The sequence below is a fragment of the Lontra canadensis genome, unplaced genomic scaffold (genome assembly GCF_010015895.1).
Source record: "Lontra canadensis isolate GAN:19392208 unplaced genomic scaffold, GSC_riverotter_1.0 scaffold9, whole genome shotgun sequence".
NCBI classification, from domain to species: Eukaryota; Metazoa; Chordata; class Mammalia; order Carnivora; family Mustelidae; genus Lontra; species Lontra canadensis.
The window spans coordinates 11,949,249-11,971,929 of NW_022631003.1; the positions used below are offsets into that span (position 1 = coordinate 11,949,249).

At 37.6% G+C, this 22,681-nt stretch overlaps 1 protein-coding gene across 2 annotated transcripts; it reads right to left on the reverse strand.

Annotated features, from left to right (window-relative positions):
- Positions 1-1,003: 1,003 nt before the first annotated feature.
- Positions 1,004-18,785, reverse strand: YEATS4 (YEATS domain containing 4). 2 transcript variants are annotated; one of them, XM_032854846.1, is made up of 7 exons: positions 18,520-18,785; positions 15,742-15,861; positions 12,730-12,796; positions 12,520-12,614; positions 7,293-7,385; positions 7,116-7,203; positions 1,004-1,656 (listed from the first exon to the last, which is right to left on the reverse strand). In XM_032854846.1, the coding sequence occupies exons 1-7, from the start codon at positions 18,568-18,570 to the stop codon at positions 1,487-1,489; spliced, it is 684 nt and encodes a 227-aa protein (XP_032710737.1). In that variant the 5' UTR covers positions 18,571-18,785; the 3' UTR covers positions 1,004-1,486. The 2 variants fall into 2 exon arrangements, with proteins under 2 accessions (XP_032710737.1, XP_032710736.1); XM_032854845.1 differs by lacking the exon at positions 18,520-18,785 and adding an exon at positions 16,010-16,123.
- Between the last annotated feature and the right edge of the window lie 3,896 nt (positions 18,786-22,681).

Here is a 22,681-nt window from a genome sequence, read left to right on the forward strand (position 1 = left end):
AAGAGTTCTATGCATACTCTGGAGAGATCCTACTTAGATTAAAGCCAAAACAAAAATAAGAGCTGTTGGAGAGCAAGACTGAGCCATAATGACCTATTTTGGACTCTTGTACTCATTCATGCCTAAAGTCAGACCTGCCTCCATGAACCAACACATTCTTGGGGGCTAATCTGACTAGAATGATGGAGAGATAATCTCCCCTGTCAGGGTCCCTCAAGTAGAATGGGACTTTTCCCTATTGTAGTTTTTCTGGTCAATCCCCAGGCCCCACCCTATACTGTAGGCACTGGATTGGAGGTAGAGGAAAGATGAATGATGTCTGTCACAAGAAGTGCCACGTCCAATCCCACAGGGCCTGGCAGAAATTTTAAGACCACAGAGACCTTTGCACAACCTCATAATGCTTGTTAAGTGCCACAACTTAAAAAATAAAGCGACAAAGTAAATACTCAAAGTAACTAACCTATGGGCAGATAAAAAGCATCAAGTGCTAGAGGAGATAAATACAGAGAATACAGAATCCTTATATTAGGTAAAGGCATGGTTGCCATTAACTAATATTGTTACATGTTTCCCAAATTACTTTTCTATCTATTGTTGTCCCTAGGTTGCCTAGAAAGATCAGCCTATGTGGCCTCAAGCACTACTACAGGTTCCAATCAGATGAGTCCAAAAGTATAGGGCTCACTATGTGGATTTGAACAGGAGGCTAAGGAGAAAGTAGAGAAATTAAGGGTCATATAGGAAGCTGATACATAGCAGCTTTGTATGTATCTTTGGAAAATATATGAGGGATTAAATATTTTTCTACATGAAAACAAATGACACTGTGGTAGTGAGGCAGAACAATACTCAAAATATGATGTTTGCCATGTCTATGCTACAGTGAGTGCCAGTAAGAGATGTGTGGTCACAGTATAATGGGAGATACATTAATTATAATAAGAGCTACATACAGGTGGTTCATCAAAGAGGAAGAAACACAACCAGAGGCAGACACAAGATCTGTAAACTACATTTATTAAGTACTTACTGGGCAGTGGATACAACCGATACAAAAGAGTTAGGATGGGGACAGGTAAGAACTTAAAAAATTAAATACACATGTTCATTTACCATCTATTTCTACCAAGAAAGTACAAAATTTGTACAACTTATACTTTATTATGAAATTGTGATGCCTGTCAAAAGGATAAACTATATATACAATGCAAAAATTCTTTTTAAATTGTGCTTAACATCATTAGAGTTACCCCAAAATGGGTTGATAAATGCCTATACAGCATTCATTCTTATTACCCACATCTATTTCACCTTAAAGATTGCTTGAAAAGTACAAATCCTTTGACCCCCATTGCTGGAAATCTGTGGTCAACACCTGTATGTGTCGTTTCTCTAAGAAACACCATGGCATTTGCAGTCCATCTCTCCCTTAAAGTCCATCATATTTTCAGCTTAGCTTACCAGCAAGTTCTCTTAGAACTATTTATATGTCTTTTGTTTGATCATCTTCTTCAAGTTTCCTGATTTCATTTTTTAAACAATTTATAGTTTCACGACTTGCCTTTAATCTCTCCTTAAGCTCTGCAATTTCAAAGCTTGTTTTTTTTTTCGCAGCTTCTAATTTTTCTCTGGTTTTCACTTCAAGTTCTGCAACTGAGGAAAACATTTTTATTGAACATTTTCATTTTTCTCACATGTCTAAGGTATGTCAGAGAGTAATAAATATGGCATTTCCTTACGTCAGTTTCCATGATGAAATATAAACAACTTAAGATACATTAAATATAGGGAGGGAAGTAGAAAGTCTTAAACTCTCACAAGAGAATCTAAGACACTTTCTACAACTGAGAATGAAATTCTGGTCACTCACAATTTATTTCACAATTAAGACGTTAAGATATAATGTCCTTGTTTTTCTCTCCACATACATATTAATTTGGAAATAAGGTGGCATATAATCCAAGAGACATCCAGCCAATAAGAAGAGATAACTAAACACAGTGTTCTTAAATGTATGTACAGTAAAGCTTACATAAACAAAATCATGCTGGTAAAACAAATCCCTTTTTTTTTTTTTTTAAAGGTTTTATTTACTTATTTAAAAGAGAAAGAATGAGAGAGAGAACGAAAGGGGGGAGGGTCAGAGGGAGAAGCAGGCTTCCCGCTGAGCAGGGAGCCCAAAGTGGAACTGGATCATGGGACCCCAAGATCATGACCTGAGCTGAAGGCAGTCACTGAACCAATTGAGCCACCCAGATGCCCAAACCCATTTATATACCTATAAAATTATTTTTTAATAGCAATAACCACCTAGGTCTAAATTCCAGCTGTACTATTTACTAGCTGTGCCACTCTAAGTTTATTATTTCTATGCTCATTTCTCATTATGATGAGATATATTATAATGGGATTACAATAAATACCTCATATTATTTGAAAAAGATTTTTAATATTTAACTTCTAGTTTTAATTGTCTCATTTAGTATATTTTATGACCTATTTCTTTCCCCCAAACTAGTCTTAATGGTTTTACAGAAGTTCTGGAGATAATGTGCTCTTAGTTGAGGTTTTCTATTTTCTTGGTGCTCGTGGAATGACTCCTACTGGTATTAATGACCAGCGAGTAAAGAGGGCTTAGCATCTTAGTAAGGAGACCTGTAAACTTTCATTTTTAGTTCATATGAATACTTATATTCAAAAATTTTAAATGAATTAATGTACATAAAGTATCTAGAACACTGTTAGGTACATAAAATGCCTTCCGAACTACAATTATGACAGAGAAACACTAAATGATATTTAAAACATTCTAGCTGGTCACATAACAAATTACTAAAGAAAGTATCATTACTGCAAAATAGAACACAACTATTTAAATATCCCACTTGGATAGTGTAGTATTATGTTTTACAAAGAAAAATGCCTACTTTTTGTCCAGCATTTCCCTCTTGTGGACATTTCAGGTAATTGCTGCTGATGACTATGAAAGCACAGTTGTTCCTTTTTTTTTTTTTTTTTAAGATTTTATTTATTTATTTGACAGACAGAGATCACAAGTGGGCAGAGAGGCAGGCAGAGAGAGAGGCAGAAGCAGGTTCCCCGCTGAGCAGAGAGCCCGATGCAGGGCACGATCGATCGCAGGACCCTGAGATCATGACCTGAGCTGAAGGCAAAGGCTTTAACCCACTGAGCCACCCAGGTGTCCCCACAGCTGTACTTTTGATGAGCACTAATTGGAAGCAGCATGGTTTGGTGTGTGGGGGGGTAACCCTTTGAAATCACAAAGACTTCAGTTCAAATACAACCTTGGCCCCTTATTAGCTAAGTGCTGACATTTCCTAAGTCTCCCTCAATCTAGTTTCGATTTGGTACAGTTCAAACTGTATTTCTCAGAGAATATCTGAGGATTAAGTAATAAATGTAAAGCATCTAGCACATTAAAAACATGCAATACTATTTATTTTGTTTATGGCCAGTGACTTTCTTTTTATGATATATTTTATAATACAGGTAAAATTTTATATTGCCAAAACAATTATTTTTCTTTGTAATTTCTTTCACTGCTTTTAACTTTGAAAATTATTTTTGAAAATAGAGGAGTACCTATATATGATACAAGATTAAAAGGCTGTAAATGTAGATAATGAAAAAAGTTTCTACCTCTGCCCCCCCACCCCCACCAGAAACACCAATCAGTGTTTTTTCCCAGAGATAATCAGTTTGGGGATTCTTTGGTATCTTTCCAGAAATATTTTGTTCATAGACAAGAACACATCTAAGTGTGATTTCTTCTTAACCCCCAAAACAAGTGGTATCATACTATCTACACACTACTCTGTATCTTGCTGCTTCACTTAATATTATGTCTGAAAGCCCATTCCGTATCCTACAGCTGTCTCATTCTTTTCATGGCTGCAGGTGACTTCACCTAATGGACATACATAACTCATTAATCTGTCTCCTTTGACATACACAGTATTTCCATTTTTTCTTTCATAAACAATGCTACGGTATACGCTATAATTATTTCAGTATATTTGTGGGATAATGAGTACACTTGTAGGACAAATACCTGTAAGTACAATTGTTGGGCTATATGTACTTGTAACTTTGAAGGAATGCCAAATAACTCTTAAAGGTTCTATTACTTTCCAATCCCACTAGCATTATGTCTGTTTCCCTACTGTATCAATCTCTTGGTCTCTGTTACCCTGAAAGGTTAAAAAGGGTATTTCAGGGTATATTTAATTTGCCTTTCTCTTTTTCCTACTGAAGTGGGCCAATCTTTTTATGTTTAGGAGAGACAATTTCTCCTTCCCTTTGTATGGATTGTCTTTCTTTCCTTTGCTGTTTTTTTCTTTCCTTTTTTTTTTTTTTTTTTTAATTTTATTTATTTATTTGAGACGGAGAGCACATGAGCAGGAGCAGAGGGAGAAGAAGAAACAGACCAACCACTGAGCAGGGAGCCTGATGTGAAAGGCACTTTGTTAGATGCTGGGGTGAGGTAGACAATAGATAAGAAAGGAAAATGCTGTACAGTGTCATAGGGAGCTATGAGAGCAGACTGGATTCATACCAGTGTGAAAGGGTGTGTGTATCAAGGAAGACTTCTTGGCAGCAGTAAAATCGAGCTGAGTTTTAAAGAATGAGAAAGGAATTAGATGGATGAAATAGACATCTCAGGCCCTGGAAACAGCACATACAAATTTGGGAAACAACAAGCAGTCATTACAACAGTTAACAGGTAGTTTTAAATCTAGCCAGGAAGACCTAATCCAACTTATTTGTCAAAAGGACAGCATACACTACAGATAGAGATTCTTGTTGTTTGGTTTAGTCATTACACTTTATTTTCTGACCAATCATAAGACTGCAAAGGGCACGATGTATTTGGAGGAAGACCTAATTCGCAATGAGGATTGTAAGGAAAAAAAAAACTTATTTTAGCTTATTTCAGTTTTCTATTTCCTATATATTAAATGCTTATAAAAAGAAGAATAATTTGTTTTAAACTTCTAAATTAAGCCTCAATTTAGAGTAAACAAATCCAAAGAGGACTATTATTTTTATAAAGCCAATATAACTTACTGGTTAGAAGCACAGACTGTAAGGCTTTTACACAGAGATAAAACAACTTATCGATAGAACAAACAGAACAGCATGGATTCAGGTTAAATCCTGGCTCTGTTGGGTGATTTGAAACAAGTCATTAAATCTCACTATGCACTAGGGCCTTTATCCCACAGAACAGGGCTAACAGTAGCATCTTCTTCCTAGGGTTGTCATACCCATACTTCAAGAAGTTCAGAAATGTAAAACACTTATCTACTATACAGTAAGCCCTCATTAAGTGTGTACTATTATTCTAACTATTCCTTGTAGAAGCAATTATTATTATGATTAGCTGGATCACTGTGCTTGAGCAAATCTCCATGAATTTGTTAGCAGTAATGTTTTATAAACTTTCAATACGCTTCATAAATGTATTCTCTGACCTGATCTATAAACTCCACCAAAGGTGTTCCCTACCCTCCTGTTTTTCTCCCTATCACCTAATTACTAACTTACACTTTACTGTTTTGTTAATTTAGTCTTTACCTTTCTCTCAGTAGAGTGTAAGCTTTAGGAAGGAGGGATTTTTATCTGGTCTGGACACGGCTCTCTCTTCAGAACCTAGATTAATGTCTTGTATGTAACTGGTGCTCAATATATACCGTAAACAAATTAATGGATGATCAAAGAACTGAATGAATGGTGACACAAATGTTAACACAAGGATGGCAAATAGGTATCATCTTGAATACCAACTGCAAATGACTGGCAGTAGCTGCATGGAGAGATGTATAAGGGATTCTGACACCATGTCAGCTTAGAGGGAAAATATAACATGACTAATTATCAACGTCTCATTCTAGTATTCACCACCCCAGCATTAATCTGAAACTATGTGAAATGGCATAGGGTAAACAAAGAGAGAGAAACTAGTTCACAGTACAGTAGTCCCCCCTTATCCATGAGGAACATATTCCAAGACCCCCAGTAGATGCCCGAAACCATGGGATAATTCTGATTTCTATATCCACTATGCTTTTTCCTTTGCATACAGACCTATGATAAAGTTTATCAATTAAGCACAGTAAGAAACTAACAATGACTAATAAAAATATCATCATTTTAATAGCATACTGTCATAAAAGTTACATAAATGTGGTCTAAGTATCTGATTGTACTGTACTCCCCCTTCTTGTAATGATATGATATGATAAAATACCTAAGTAGTAAGCTGAAGTGAGGTGAATGACGCAAGCCCTGTGACAGAGCATTAAGCTACCAATGACCGTTTGACAATGTGTCAGGAAGAGGATCACCTGCTTCTGCTGTTGACCATAAGTAACTGAAACCTCGAAAAGTAAAATCATGGATAGGGGATACTACTATATACAAAAGTATACAGATGACCTTTGAACAACATGGGTTTGAATTGCACGGGTCCACTTATACATGCATTTTTTTTTTTGGTCAGTAAATACAGTACGGTACTATAAATGTATTTCCCTTATGACTAACATTTTTTCCTCTATCTTATTTTAAGACTAGAAATATATAATATACAAAATATGTATTAACTGACTGTTCATCAATAAGGCTTCCAGTCAGGAGTAGGCTATTAGTAGTTAAGTGTTTGAGAAGTGAACAGTTACAGAGATTTTTGACCATCAGTGGGTGCAGCAGAGGAGGGTGGTCAGCAGCTCTAAACCTGGTGTTGTTCAAGGGTCAACTATAATTATGTTCTGCAAGGTTCTTCACAGATTTTATTAGCAAGCACTAGTAAACAGAAAATGACTGACGGGTTAAGCAAAACTAATGGAAAGCTATGCTAAAATGTGATTAGGGAATAAAAGACGGTATTTCAGAGAATGTGAGACGCTATTTTGTGAACAATTTAAAACATCCTTCTTAGAGATTCTATAGTAATACATATATTTTTTTAACTCCTAAAAAATTTACCTTTATATATCCCTAGAAAAAATTTAATAGTCACTAACCATAATCCTTTCACCATTATAGAATACATTATATTTCAGGATTAATTATGAATTCATGGCACTTACATTCTGTTTCATGCTTATAGGCTCCTAATGTTAGCTGGCGAGATGTTGTTAATAACTGCTGCATCATTGCTGTTGGGTCTTGAAATATCTAATGGGATAGAATGAAAAAAAGCCCAATAACTTCAAAGTTCTACAACTTAAAATGCTTTTAAAATTCTCATTATAAAATCCTCTTACCATTTCATCATAGAACTCTGAAACCACTGTCTTTTTTCCCAGCATTGCATTGGTGTCTGACTGAAACAGCTTTAATAAATGATAGAGGGTTACCTGTGAAATAAAAATAGATGTCACATCTGTGCAATGGTTTTCATCATTGTGAGACATCATGATTTCTGTAACTGAATTAGAAAGCAGAATTAGTTAACATGTCAAATTCAAGATCTTATCTCAACTACAAGTTACTGTGCAGCAAATCACTCAAATTCTGTACTTTTATTCTGTACTTTTATTTTCCTATTAGGTATTATTATCCATCCACATCTACTAAACATGAATGTTTTAAAGAGGGCGGGTATGGATGTCAGAAAACATCTCTACAGAGTAACTATGTAGAAAAATAACATGAAATACAACTATAGAAATTAAACTGGAAATTCACTAAGATTAACTTTTTTACTTACACAAGTGAAATGAGATTACTTTTACAGTTATTCTGCCCAAGATTAAAGTTTATAAATTTACAGGGGGAGGAAAGATTTGACACTTTCAAAATAAATAACCAAGACTAAAATGCTCAGTGAAGGCAAGATTATTTTCTCTGGTGATCTATAATATTATTACACAAATAACCTAATAAACAAGTTTGTCAATGATAATTCACTTTGGTAGAACCAACATGTCTTCAAAATACACAGAAACAGGTATAATAAGACATCAAAGGAAAAGCTTTGCAGCACAATGTGTGATTACTTGAGCAAAATAAAACCTAGCTAATAAAACAGCAGAGTTGATATTAAAGTTGCAGAAACCAATCCAGAGGCCTCAAAGAATTTTCCAAAAGGTTAGCTTAAATAATTCTAAGAAGCATGCATTATTGCTATATTTAAAGCAGACAATTTAACGAGTTTCTCAAGTAGACAGAATGGAGATGAGACTACACAAGTGGACAAACCGTAATAGAGAAATTGACAACATGAAAACTCAAGGCAGAAAGCAGCATTACAGGTTGGAACCAGAGGAGACGGGGGATTCCAAGCCCAAAGTCGACAAGTACAGAAATCAAGAATGCTGTGTGGTGGCAGGGCCCATTAACCTTCCTTCTCCCATCACTCAGACATGAGACAGCACATCCTCCTGTGAAATTTAGATGTTTTTATGCAAACAACCAAGTATGAGGTCAAAATAAAGATATTTTCAGTAGCAATGGCTCTGAAGGTTTCTCGGGCATTATTTCTGAAGAAATTCCTCTAGAGAAATGAAAAAAGCCTGAAACAATGAAGAAAAAGGATCATTTGTCATCACATAACGAAGTGACAGGTACTATTGAAAACTGAAAAATCCGAACTTGGAGATTCAAATATGTGAGATGCATGGGAGTATTTTCTAGAGAAACAGAAAACAATCATTGTGGTTTTCCTAGGGAAGGGGCCAGAGGTGGGAGAAAGATGTTATGGGTTGAACTGTATCCCCTAAAAAGATATGCCGAAGCCCTAAGCCTCAGTACTAGTAAATGTGACCTTATTTGGAAATAGGTCTTTGCAGATGTAATAAAGTTAAGATGAGAGTTTTAGCTAAGACCAAAATAATATGACTGATGTCCTCCTAAGAGACACAGAGACAAGGAAGGAGAGGAGCCAGACGACAATGGAGACAAAGATTTTAGTTATGCCACCAGAGCCAAGAAACCCTCTGGGCTACCAGGAACTAGAAGATGCCAGAAAGGATCCTTTCCTAGAGGTTTTAGAGAGAGCATGGCCAATACCTTGCCCTCCAGAACTGTGAGAATAAATCCCTGTTGTTTTTAGCTACTCAGTTTGGGGTGCTTTGTTATGGCAGCCCTAAGAAACTCATGCAGGAGACCTGTATTATTTATTTATTTAATCTATTTTATTTGTTTATTTTAAGATTTTATTTATTTGATAGACAGAGATCACAAGTAGGCAGAGAGGCAGGCAGAGAGAGGAGGAAGCAGGCTTCTGGCTGAGCAGAGAGCCCGATGCGGGGCTCAACCCCAGGACCTGTGATCATGACCTGAGCCGAAGGCAGAGGCTTTAACCCACTGAGCCACCCAGGAGCCCCTGTTTATTTTTTTTCAAGATTTTATTTATTTATTTGACAGATCACAAGTAGGCAGAGAGGCAGGCAGAGAGAGAACGGGAAGCAGGCTCCCCGAAGAGCAGAGAGCCCGATGTAGGACTCGATCGCAGGACTCTGGGATCATGACCCGAGCCAAAGCAGAGGCTTTAACCCACTGAGCCACCCAGGTGCCCTGTATTTTTATTTTTAAAATCTTTTTTTAAACCATGTACATACTGTACTTTTATAATTTATGAATGATTTAAAACTGCATCATAAAACTATCCTTCCTTGAATTTATTATTCAGACACTTAGAGGCATTCATGTAGATGCAGACAATGAAAAATGTCAAGACAAATGTCTCTAATTTTAAGAGGTGTTTGAAGATTCTTAGATCAATGAAAATGCCTAAACTAGACACAAAGATATTTCTAGGAATAAAAACCCAAGTTCAGCATTTTGGTTTTTAGGAACAATCATTCCTTTTATAATGATTTGGTCTATAATCTATAATGGTTTGATCTATAGATTTTTAATCTATAACTGGGTAACAGGAATAAATCACATGTTACCTCTCTCTGTCTTTATTATTTTAAATAAAACATCATGACTTATTTTAAAAGAGCCAACAATTAAAGGGATGCCTGGGTGGCTCAGTCATTGGGCATCTGCCTTTGGCTCAGGTCACAGTCCCAGGGTCCTGGGATCAACCCCCGAGTCAGGCTCCCTGCTTGGCAGGGAGGCTGCTTCTCCCTCTCCTGCTCCCCTGTGCTTGTGCTCCCTCTCTCAGTTATAAATGAATATAATCTTAAAAACAAAACAAAACAAAAAAAAGCCCACAATTAAAAAAGTGTAATGGTTTCATTATACTAAAAGAACATGAGACACAGTTTTGGGGTGATAAAATTCAGGCCTGTGTAGCTCTATATGGAAATCTATTCAATAAATTAATCACTGCAGAAGTACAATAACCACTCTTTCCAAGAGTGGATTTTGAGAGTTGTCTCATAACAATGTTATATGATATAATGATTTCTTTCAGAGATGTATTTTCCAATTGGGAGTGATGGATAGGACAGATGAAGAACAGGCAAGTAAGGCAACACATTCTCAAAGTAAAAATGAATTCAGGTAATCTTACAAAGTTAAAAAGAGTTTCTGCACTAACAGCATTACTGATTTCTTTTCCTTCTCTCTCAACATCTGCTGTATTTCTGGGTTCTATCCTTCCTAATAGACTATTTTCATTAAGGACAGGAGCAGAATCTCATCTTTGTATCCTACCCCTTGAATAGTATCTTGGCAAGTAATGGATATTTAATAATTTCTTGCCAGATAGAATATAATGTCTGTTGCGAGTATTCTAGAAGAACGAAAGAATGATAGGACATCTGAAAACCTTATCACATGGAAAACATTTAAATGAGCTATATATGTTATTCAGGAGAAAAGAAAATGAATATATGAATAGTTAGTTATCGGTAAAAAGTCCAAGGTGGAGCTTTTTTTCTTTTTTTAAGATTTTATTTATTTGACAGAGAGACAGATCACAAGTAGGCAGAGAGGCAGGCAGAGAGGGGGAAGGAGGCTCCCTGCTGAGCAGAGAGCCGGATATGGGCTTGATCCCAGGACCCTGAGATCATGACCTGAGCTGAAGGCAGAGGCTTAACCCACTGAGCCAACCAGGCGCCCCTAAACTAGAGCTTTCTTACCACCAGAACTACCCCAGATCTGAATAGGATCTTTCACTTAATTGACAAAGTCAATAGTCTCTCTACTGGAGACAGCAAGCCCAAACAAGACTCATTTGAAAGACTGCCTAAAGGAATTCCTACGTATGAGAAGTATGGCCTATACCTATGGGTCCTAAGTCTTACTGTGCACCAAAATCACACGGGTTATTTTGAGGGGTACTGGCCCCTCTCCAAACCTACTAAATCAGACTCTCCAGGGGATGGGGCCTAGGAGTTTGAATTTTTGAAAAACAACTCCAATATCTCTGGAGCAGTCCACTAGGAACTAATTCTCTGACTACAGGCCCAGGTCATAGCTCTGTTAGAAGCCCATACACTTTTAAAAATGTAATCTGATTATAAAAGTATAAATGTTTGGTGCTAAAGGAATGCACTGAATCTATCAAGATGAAAATTAATGGTGATGATCTGAAACTGGAGTTAAACACCAACCACACAAGTGGAATGGGAGCTATAACTGAGTTGTAACCCTATGGGTTTACAAACAAAACAAGCTGAGTAGTTTTAGTCCAAAGGAAGGATAATGCAAAGAATGTGAGGTCTGAATGCAAATAAACTGGGTTCAAAAACTAGCTGCCACAGTTAACTGTGTTTCTGAGCATATGACTTTATCCCTGAACCTTAGTATCCTCATCTCTAAAATGATGATATCCTCAACCTCACAAAACTGCTGAGGGATCAAAGTGAACGTTTTGAGGGACTTTTTACATTATCAAGCAACAATCTGGTAAGAAGAGAACAAAAGAAAAAAAATCAGTGGTTGTAAATAAAAATTCTTGCATAAAATAAAGCTGCTAGTAGTGATAGCAACTTAAAAAAGCAAAAACACTGTTGCTAGGGTTTTTAACTATAAAAACCAGATACTCTCATTCTGAAGAGCAGATGGACTCATCTTGTTTATTACTAATAATCAAATAATATTAATGAATTTTAAACTTTTTTTTTTTTGAAGATTTTACTTATTTGATAGACATAGCGAGAGAGGGAACACAAGCAGAGGGGGTGGGAGAGGCAGAGAGAAAAAGGCTTCCCGCTGAGCAGGGAGCCCAATGTAAGCTCAATCCCAGGACCCTGGGATCATGACCTGAGCCGAAGGCAGAAACTTAACAACTGAGCTACCCAGGTGCCCTGAATTTTAAACTTCTGCTGTGGTAATCACATGATTCCATGGTTTCTTTCTGAGAAATGTTCACATTATATCCCTTCTTTCTATAACTGAAAAATAAGTTTTGAAAGGTACTTCCCATAAAAATGAAAAACCTTAACTCATGGCAAAATACACCATGCTATAAGCTTACATAAAGTGTATCTGAATAAAAATGTCAATATATAACAAACTATTCATTAAGTATGTTACATTTTCACAATTACAAAAATCTATTTTATGTTTACAAGGATTATCATTACTCACAGGTCTCTCATTAGGATCAATGAAAAATATTTTGATGATTATTTCAAATTCACCCCATCCTGTTTCAGTAATTTCATAGGGAGGTTTAGTAACAACTGAAAAGAAAAAAAATAAAACAATTATAAATTATAAATTACTGGTACAGTCTCCTACATCTTTTTAAATTTGTTAAATAAATTTTATATTATGAATCAAAAAACTGTACTATACCTCTTAAAGGATTGCCATAGCTTTCATGTAATTTAAATTGGATTTTCTTCACATATGCTGACATATCCTGAAATAGAGGAATTAGTTCTGTCATCTACATATAAAAACTATAAGGAAAATACACTGAGCATTGTACCTAATTTCATAAAATATACTTTCCCTCAAATACTACGGAATCTAATTTTCTTTTCATTCCAGTATAGTTAACATACAGTATTTTATTAGTTTCAGGTGTATAATATAGTGATTGAACAATTCCATATATCAACCAGCGGTCAACACGACAAGTGTATCCCTTAATCCCTACTGGAATCTATAATTTTCTAAAAAATGTGAATTATACCTAGGTTTGGTTTTTATTTTAAACAAAGGAGGCCTGAGTTGAATTCTTTCATAATGTAATATACAGGAACGTACATATCCCTAATTTACTTGTTTTGCGAATCCCATTTTTATATATCTCTACAATGCTCTATATTTTATGTATTATATTACATAAAAATATTGTATATAAATATAAATAATAAAATAAATTTACACTTATTTATATATTAAATATAAATATTAATGTTTTATTTAAATATAAAAATAATTTATATTTATATAGACTTAAAATTTTTATATATGATTTATATATAAGATATATATTATATATGATATATATTATACATAATAAAATTCATATAAATATTTAAAATTTTATATTAAATTTATATAAATATAAATAATTTATATTTAAATATAAAATAATAGTACATTTCCAATATATTTTATAGAAATAAGAATATAAACTAAAGCACATCTAAGAACTAAGCAACTTTAAAGAATAAAATTATATTACGTAAAGCTAAGGTCAACTAAACTAAGTAACCTAAAACCATCAGATATAAGACTCCTCCTTTTCCTAATCTTATTTTGAAGCACAGAAGCACATTCAGTAGTTCTGACACATAAAGGGATACTCCTAGGGCAAGTGACTTTTTCAAAAAAAAATTTCACTGCAGAAAAATAAAATGCAAAACTGAATCAGTCACACTTGACACTAATGTTCATTAATCTTTTTACTTGCTTTTGCGAATTTTTTTCATATGATTATCTACATTTTTTTAAAATTGGGGTCATAATGATATACTAACATCTGCTTTGACCACGTAACATTATATTGTCATCATTTTTTGAGGCAGCTTTTCATAAGCATATTTGAAGATTCTCTGGCAATATTTTCTTTCGTTTTTTTCTACAAATGACCAATACTGGGTACCAGAGACTACAATGGTAAATAGACTCTTGCCCTTATTGGGAGGGAGTAGACAAGAAAATCAGCCATTTCAATGTAATCTGTGTTAGGAGGGCAATAGGTATAAGTTCGTAGGAACGGCATCTAATTTAATTTTTGGAGATTGAGAGTAGTTCAGAAGAAAATACACTTAAACTTGGACCCAAGGTAACAATAAGAATGGAGTAGATGGGAAGGAGTGAATGAAGACATTTTAATTAAGAGTGTCCCTTTGGGAAACTGAGAGTAATCTAGTATTGATGGAATGTAGGGTATATGATGAAGCAAACACAGCAAGGGATAAGGCTGCAGGCACAGAACTGGGAAAGACCATGGTAGGCCTTTTAAAACCATTTTATTTATTTAAGATTTTATTTTTATGTAATCTCTATTCCCAACATGGGGATCGAACCCACAACCCCAGATCAAGAGTCACAAACTCTACTGACTGAGCCACCTAGGTGGCCCTAAAACGCAATAGTTTTAACTTTATCCTAAGGGCAATAGCACTGAAGGTTTTCTGTTTTGTCTTTCTAGGTAACAGCTTTATCAAGATATTCATATACCACACAATTCACCCATTTATAGTAACTCTTCAATGGTTTTCAGTACATTCAAAATTGAACAACCATCCCCACAATCAATTTTATAATGTACTTATCATACACAAAGAAACCCTATACCCATTAGCACTCACTCCTAAATCCCTCTTCCCCCCATGCATTGGCAACCACTAATCTATTTTCTGTGTCTATGGATTTGCCTGTTCTGGACATTTTATTTTTTTATTTTTTAAAAGATTTTATTTATTTATTTGAGAGAGAGACAGTGAGAGAGAGCGTAAGAGGGGAGAAGGTCAGAGAGAGAAGCAGACTCCCCATGGAGCTGGGAGCCCAATATGGGGCTCGATCCCCCGACTCCAGGATCAAGACCTGAGCCAAAGGCAGTTGCTTAACCAACTGAGCCACCCAGGCGCCCTATTCTGGACATTCTATAAAAACGGAATCATCCAATATACGGCTTTTGGTTTGGCTTCTTTCACTTACCATAATGTTTCTAAATTTATTCCATGTGGTAGCAGCACATTTCAGTACTTTATTTCTTTTTCCTGCCTAGTAATAGTCTGTTGTATGGATATACCACATTTTACTTATCCATTCATCAGCTGAAAGATACTTGGATTGTTTCCATTTTTTTGGCTATTATGAATGCTCCTGCTACAAACATTCATATACAAATTTTTGTGTGAACTTTAAACGGTTTTAAATCTACAAATATTCATTCAATGAATATTTGCCGAGTACCTACTATGTACTGACTGTATTCCAGGCATTAGAGATTCAGCAGCCAAACAAAATTACCAGCAGCCAGATTATAGTTTGTCTTTCACCTTCCTGATGGTCTTATTACTAAATTGTTCCTAAAAAGTATGAACTACCCTTCCTGAAACACCTGATTAAATACGAAGCTAACTTAAGACAATGATTGGAAGATGTGCTGTGTTTATAGCATGGTTCTTGTTATCATAACTTTAGTTAGAAAACATTATTGGAAAATTGATTTCTACTAACAGTTATGTGAAGACAACTCTCACTTTATTCTTTCAACATCTGGGGGATGACATTTCTACAATGTGACAATTTTATAACCAGAATGTTATCTATAATATTATAATTTATCTTCAATCAAAAACAAATGGTAGCTTCAAAAAAGTTACAGGAGAAACAAGTGCCTACCTCATTTCTATATGGTTTTACATACACTGTCCACTGATGGGTGTGCCCATCCTCTTCTCTTTTCTTTCCAAAATACCGAGCAACATTACCATAAACTATTGGTTTAACGATAGTAACCCCCTAAAAGAAAAATAATTTCAACACCAATTAATACTGCATCATTACCCAAATATACAGAATAAGAGCTCTGAAAACTTGTTTTAAGGAATGGAAAGCAATCTAAATAATTAGTTTATTTATATTTATATAATTGGGCTCGAACCCAGACCTTCACTCTCCCGCCGGAGTCAGGCCCAAATTCGGCCATTCTCTTGAACATATTGTCCTACGGAAGAAGCCGCCGCCGCCAGGGAAAGAGACGGGGGCTGGCGGGGTCGCCGCTCCCCTGAGAGGCCCCGCTCCTCCCATGCGGGCCCAGGCGGATGGCCTCTGGCGGAGTGAGGGCGAGTCTCCGGGACTCGCGGCGCTGAGGAATATAAATATAAATATAAATATAAATATAAATATAAATATAAATATAAATATAAATATAAATATATTTATATTTATAACATGGATTTCTCTCAACAAATCATTATCAGACAATTCTCTTCATATTAACACAAGTAACTAAACACCAGATTAATTACAATGTCCCCATTTTTTAAATGTCTATTTAAATCATGTAAAATACTTTGATTTTTTGTTTGTTTTGAAGAAAGGCTCTTTATTTACAAACTTTAAGTCAAGCCTTGGGAATTAAGACTGCCAATTGACTGCCATCACCTGATGGTAATAATGTCCTGATTTATCAGCTTACAGCAGTGTTTTCCAAAACAGAGTACAAATATTAAAGGAAGTCTGGGAGAGGATTTTAGGTAGAATTAGGGCAAACATTTCTCAATTGATTACTCATGTATTAAGTTTTGAGATGTAAGTTCATGTTTCACATCACATCTGGTAAGTGTAGATGTGGTGACTATTGCCCGATTATCACGAAAAGGAGACAAAAAATTTCAAGTAAGGAGAAAACGCTGAATATTGCACATGAAATTTGAGACTAATTGTTCAACAGTAAAAATGTATCTGAACATCAAAGAGCAAGATTATTAGAAGTGCTGTGCCAATGTACTCAACTTAGAGGAAAAGCAGTGAACAAATGGAAAAACTTTCCATTTTGGTTGGAAAATTAACAAATCCAGTCCCTATTAGCCTCAAGTTAGTTCAGAAGAAAGCAAGCAGTTTGTATGAGAATTTAAATAATCACAGTAAATGCTACTTGACACTTTTGGCAACAACAGAAGGGGCATCACGTTCAAGGCATAAGGATAATGAGGAAAGAAGGGATAAATGAGCATAAGGAGCACTGGCGTGGGGAACAGATAAGAGATCCTGCAGCTATGACTGTGTTGCTGAGTGGATTTCCTCACGTGATGCAAACGGGGTTCATCTGTCAATAGACTTTCTCACTGAAGGAAATTAATCTAAATTGGGAAAAGATGCCTACAAAACCACATAACAATCAGTAAGAATGAGAAATCCCGAACTTTAAAGCTTTTACAGGACTCACACACATTTTTGGTGGAAAAGCATTTGAAGATTACAAGCCTAATTTCCTCAAATCACTTTGGACTTTTTGAACCTTACACAATTACAAGTAGAGAAAGTTCCCCAAGTTCTCCAAAAGCTAATGTCCCAACCCCCTTCCGATCAGTCCAAAACCTTGCCCAAAGTTTGGGCAAGATATGTATTTATTAAGTTTCTGGTACTATAAATTTTACCTGACATCTTTTCCGTTTTATTAAATTTTGGTAGTTTCTGAAATTTTCCAAAAACTTCTACTTTGCATGTGGTATTAAAGCACTGTGCATAATAGCTGTATATACATAGAGTCAAAATTATGTAAAAACAGTGTAACACTGATAAGGACACTGATAAGAGTAACTAGATTGGTGCAAACGCGCGTGATTTTTTTTTAAATTTCCTTTCTGCAGTAAATATAAAATCAGAAGGCGTAAAAACAGGTGTTCTATCAAGAACTCGAAAGCCCTGCCTTAAAAACTCATGTGCCAGGGGATGTAGGAAAGTGGGAGAGAAATGGGTCAGTGTCAAACATTATGTTAGGCTCCACGTGAACACCTTTCACAACAAAAAACTCACATTTACTGAATGTTCTCTATCTGCGGGCCAGTGTTTGTTCTCTGCGTGCCTTGCTTAATATCTTGGCCGAAGCTTTGGGGCTTTGTGGACATCATGAACTCGGGCAAGTTTTCTGAACTTTTCTACGCCCCTCCCCCCCGCAGTTCCTTCAGTTCTCGCATTTGCACGTGTTATGTGGGCAAGCCTTTCTAAAGCTGCTGCAAGGACAGAGTCACAGAATCGGGTAAGGCGCTTGGCTACTGTGCTTGGCACGGGTAAGCGCAGAATCCAGTGTCTGCTGTTATTACCCTCACAATCAGGTGGATGGCACCCCCAGTTTACCGGTGACCTGGGCTGGCAGAAGAGCACCAAGCCCTCAACGGAGCTCTTTTCCTCGGCAACAACGTCCAGTTCTCCCCCAGGCCACCACTGGCTTTTGGGGAGGGGAGGGAAAGGGGTTGAGAGGCGGTCAAATCGCGGCCAAAAGTCACACTGATTTTCCCGCAGCGGCTTTGACTGGCTCTCAGTCTAGAAACCACCGTTTGGAACCCGAGCTGAGAAGGCGCGAGAGGGAAGCCACCGTGCCCTCCCCACGCAGCGCAAGGCGGAGCCAGAACCTGAGAGCCACTCCCGGAGGGGAGGTGCGTGCCGGGCACTGACCTTCACTCTCCCGCCGGAGTCAGGCCCAAATTCGGCCATTCTCTTGAACATATTGTCCTACGGAAGAAGCCGCCGCCGCCAGGGAAAGAGACGGGGGCCGGCGGGGTCGCCGCTCCCCTCAGAGGCCCCGCTCCTCCCGTGCGGGCCCAGGCGGATGGCCTCTGGCGGAGTGAGGGCGAGTCTCCGGGGCTCGCGGCGCTGAGGAACAGCCAACTCCTCGCGGCGGGCAGCGTCCCGGAAGCGCGTTTAGTCCCGCGCGGTGTAGAGGCCAACGGAAGGAGCGGTGGTGGCGCCGTGCGCAGGCGCGAAGAGGTGGCGCGCGAAGGGCGCAGGCGCCCGGCCGGGGCTCTGCAGAGGGCGGACCTCGGTGGCGGGAAACCGCTGGAGGCGGGATGGTGGGGTTACCGTGAGGGCACGCCGGATAACTTGGATACGGAACAACCGAGAAGTCGGCTTTTGGAGCCAATACCTTATCATCCCTAGTGATGATTTTAGGGAGTGCCTAGGTGGCTCAGATGGTTTAGCTTCTGCCTTTTGGTTGGGTCATGATCTTCAGATCCTGGGATCCAGCGCCAAGTTGGGCTCCCAGCTCAGCGGGGGTCTGCTTCTACCCTCCCTGTGCCTCTCCCCCTGCTTGTGCTCTCTCTCTGGATACATTAAAAAAAAAAAAAAAAGTATTTTGAAATAAAGTTAAACTCGCTTGCCCACAGCTTTTCATTGTATTCATCCAGACCTCTGGGGTTGAATGGCTTATTTCTTATTTAATCCCTTTATCTTTGCTTTCTTTGACACTCTTGAGTTTATTATCCAAGGTCCATAACTTGACACAAACCTTCCCCCTATAGCCTGTTTAGTGGCACCCATAACTGCGCAGATTACCTGCACTAAATTAATGAAGTCAAATCAATTGAAGCCTTAGATGCTTGCCAGAAGTTCTCGCTCCTTTTTATCCCCTAGTTACTTTAAAATTTTACCCAGTCTCAAACCTCTAACTCTGACATCAACCCGCTCATTCTTATCAAATGACTGCATGTAATCTCATAGAGAAAACAAACCTCCACACCCGAAGACCTAAACAGAAGCTTTGGTTTGCTCAGTATCTTCCATCCCTTTTCTTCTGTTTAAGAGAGAAACTTCTTTCAGTTTAAAAACAGTTCTTCAGTCTTTTTGATTCTTCAAGGATTTTTTCCCCATCAGTCATACCCATTCCACCTGTATCTTCAGCTTTTCCTCTACTTTGGCTTTTTCCCATAAAAGTTAGGTTTAATCTTTCTCATTGAATACAGTATGGGGGGAGGGGGGCTGGCTGGCTCAGTGGGTTAAGCACCTGACTCTTGGTTTAGGCTCAGGTCATGATCTTAGGGTTGTGGGATCCAGCCCCAGTGTTGGGCTCCATGCTCAGCTGTGAGTCTGATGGAGATCCTCTCTCTCTTCCTCTCCTCCTCCCTCTAAAATAATTAAATCTTGAAAAACAAAAATAAAAAAAACAGTATGGAGGTTCCTCTAAAAGTTAAAAATAGAACTACCCTTCCACAGCAACTTCTTTCAAGATATGTCTCCGAAGGCAAAGGAAACAAAAGCGAAAATGAACTTTTGGGACTTCATCGAGATCAAAAGCTTCTGCACAGCAAAGGAAACAGTCAACAAAACAAAGAGGCAACCCACGGAATGGGAGAAGATATTTGCAAATGACACTACAGACAAAAGGTTGATATCCAGGATCTATAAAGAACTTCTCAAACTCAACACACACAAAACAGATAATCATGTCAAAAAATGGGCAGAAGATATGAACAGACACTTCTCCGATGAAGACATACAAATGGCTATCAGACACATGAAAAAATGTTCATCATCACTAGCCATTAGGGAGATTCAAATTAAAACCACATTGAGATACCACCTTACACCAGTTAGAATGGCAAAAATTAGCAAGACAGGAAACAACGTGTGTTGGAGAGGATGTGGAGAAAGGGGAACCCTCTTACACTGTTGGTGGGAATGTAAGTTGGTACAGCCACTTTAGAGAACAGTGTGGACAGTCCTCAAGAAATTAAAAATAGAGCTTCCCTATGACCCTGCCATTGCACTACTGGGTATTTACCCCAAAGATACAGATATAGTGAAAAGAAGGGCCATCTGTACCCCAATGTTTATAGCAGCAATGGCCACGGTCGCCAAACTGTGGAAAGAACCAAGATGCCCTTCAACGGACAAATGGATAAGGAAGATGTGGTCCATATACACTATGGAGTATTATGCCTCCATCAGAAAGGATGAATACTCAACTTTTGTATCAACATGGACGGGACTGGAAGAGATTATGCTGAGTGAAATAAGTCAAGCAGAGAGAGTCAATTATCATATGGTTTCACTTATTTGCAGAGCATAACAAATAATATGGAGGACATGGGGAGATGGAGAGGAGAAGGGAGTTGAGGGAAATTGGAAGGGGAGGTGAACCATGAGAGACTATGGACTCTGAAAAACAACCTGAGGGTTTTGAAGGGGGGTGGGTGGGAGGTTGGGGGAGCCAGGTGGTTGGTATTAAGGAGGGCACGTATTGCATGGAGCACTGGGTGTGGTGCAAAAACAATGAATACTGTTACGCTGAAAAGAAATTAAAAAAAAAAAAAAGAACTACCCTAGATCCAGCAATTGCATTACCAGGTATTACCCAAAGGATACGAAAATATGGATTTGAAGGGATACATGCACCCTGATGTGTACAGTAGCATTATCAATAATGGCCAAATTATGGAAAGAGCCCAAATGTCCATCAACTGATAAATGGATAAAGATGTGGTATAGGGGTGTCTAGGTGGCTCAGTCCTTTAAGCCTCCAACTCTTGATTTCAGCTCAGGTCATGATCTTAGGGTCCTGGGATCAAGCCCTTGTTGGGCTCCATGCTTAGCAGGGAGTCTGCTTCAGGATTCTCATTCTCCCTTGCCCTGTGCTCTTCCTTCTGCTTGTGCACACACACTCACTCTCGTTCCCTCTCAGTCAGTCAAAGAAAGACAAATACCATATGATCTCACTCATAGGTGGAATTTAAGAAACAAAACAGATGAGCATGGGTGGAAGAGGCAAACCAGGAAACAGAGTCTTAACTAGAGAAAAAACTGTTACTGGAGGGGAGGTGGGCAGGGGATGGGTTAAATAGATGATTGGTATTAAAGAGGGAACTTGTGATGAGCACTGGGTATTGTGTGTATGTATGATATATGTATGTACGATGAATCACTAAATTCTAACTATTACACTGTATGTTAACTAATGGAATTTAAATAAAAACTTGAAAAAACTTTTCTTATTAAAAACCAACCAACCATTTTTAATCCTGCCTATCTCTATTTTTGTATTATCCTTAAAAGTCAACCTTGAAAAGGCTCTCGATAGTTCCTATTTGTTTCCATATGCTCCTCAGTCCATCACCTTCTGAATTTCATCCTCACTGAAACCTCTCCAACCATAGTTACTCAGACCTCTCTATTAGTAAATCAACCACTTTCCCTTAATTCCTTTGACTTCCTGGCAGGATTTGACTCTGCTATCCACTGTTTCCCTTTGTGATGACCATTTCGTGGTTTTTCTTTTGTTTCTCTGCCAGCTGATTTCCAGATGGTTAGTCACTCTCTTCTCTATGTTCCCATAGTGGCTAAGGGATTGTAACACTTACCATGTTCTATATTAATAATTTTTGAGGACTGTATCTTATTCACCTTAGTATTCGTATGCCCTAGTGAACATTTCTTGTGCCTAATAATCAGTTTGTTGAATAGTAAATAACTGACAAATGGAGAAGTCAAGAAGACTTGAGGCTACTTTCCAAAGGTAGTTGAAACCAGTGAGATTTGTTAAAGCACACGTCCTACAAAATCCTTCACGTCACAATACAGGATTTTTTTGTCCCCTGTACCCTCACCTGAATTTGATCTTTTTCAAACTATGGCTATCAGAATGTGATCTCTGGAAACCAAATTTGCCCTTTGAATTTATTACTCTAGCTTTCTTCTTTCTGCTTTTCTCTTGTTTCTCAGAGGATTTTTTATTCTTTGCTTAAAATCTTACCCTAAGTATGTTTGAAGTAAGATAACATTTAACAAAACAAAATTAAGCAAATACATAAAACATATTGAGAACTTTGGTGAAAAGATAATG

What these genes read in the sequence shown, in the direction of transcription:
- YEATS4 (XM_032854846.1), bottom strand. Translation starts at nt 18,570, where the DNA reads ATGTTCAAGAGAATGGCCGAATTTGGGCCTGACTCCGGCGGGAGAGTG. An exon ending in TTGATCCTAATGAGAGACCT is followed by an intron (nt 7,386 to 12,519) that starts GTGAGTAATGAT and finishes TTTATTTCACAG; the next exon opens with GTAACCCTCTATCATTTATT. An exon ending in CAGAGTTCTATGATGAAATG is followed by an intron (nt 7,204 to 7,292) that starts GTAAGAGGATTT and finishes CTATCCCATTAG; the next exon opens with ATATTTCAAGACCCAACAGC.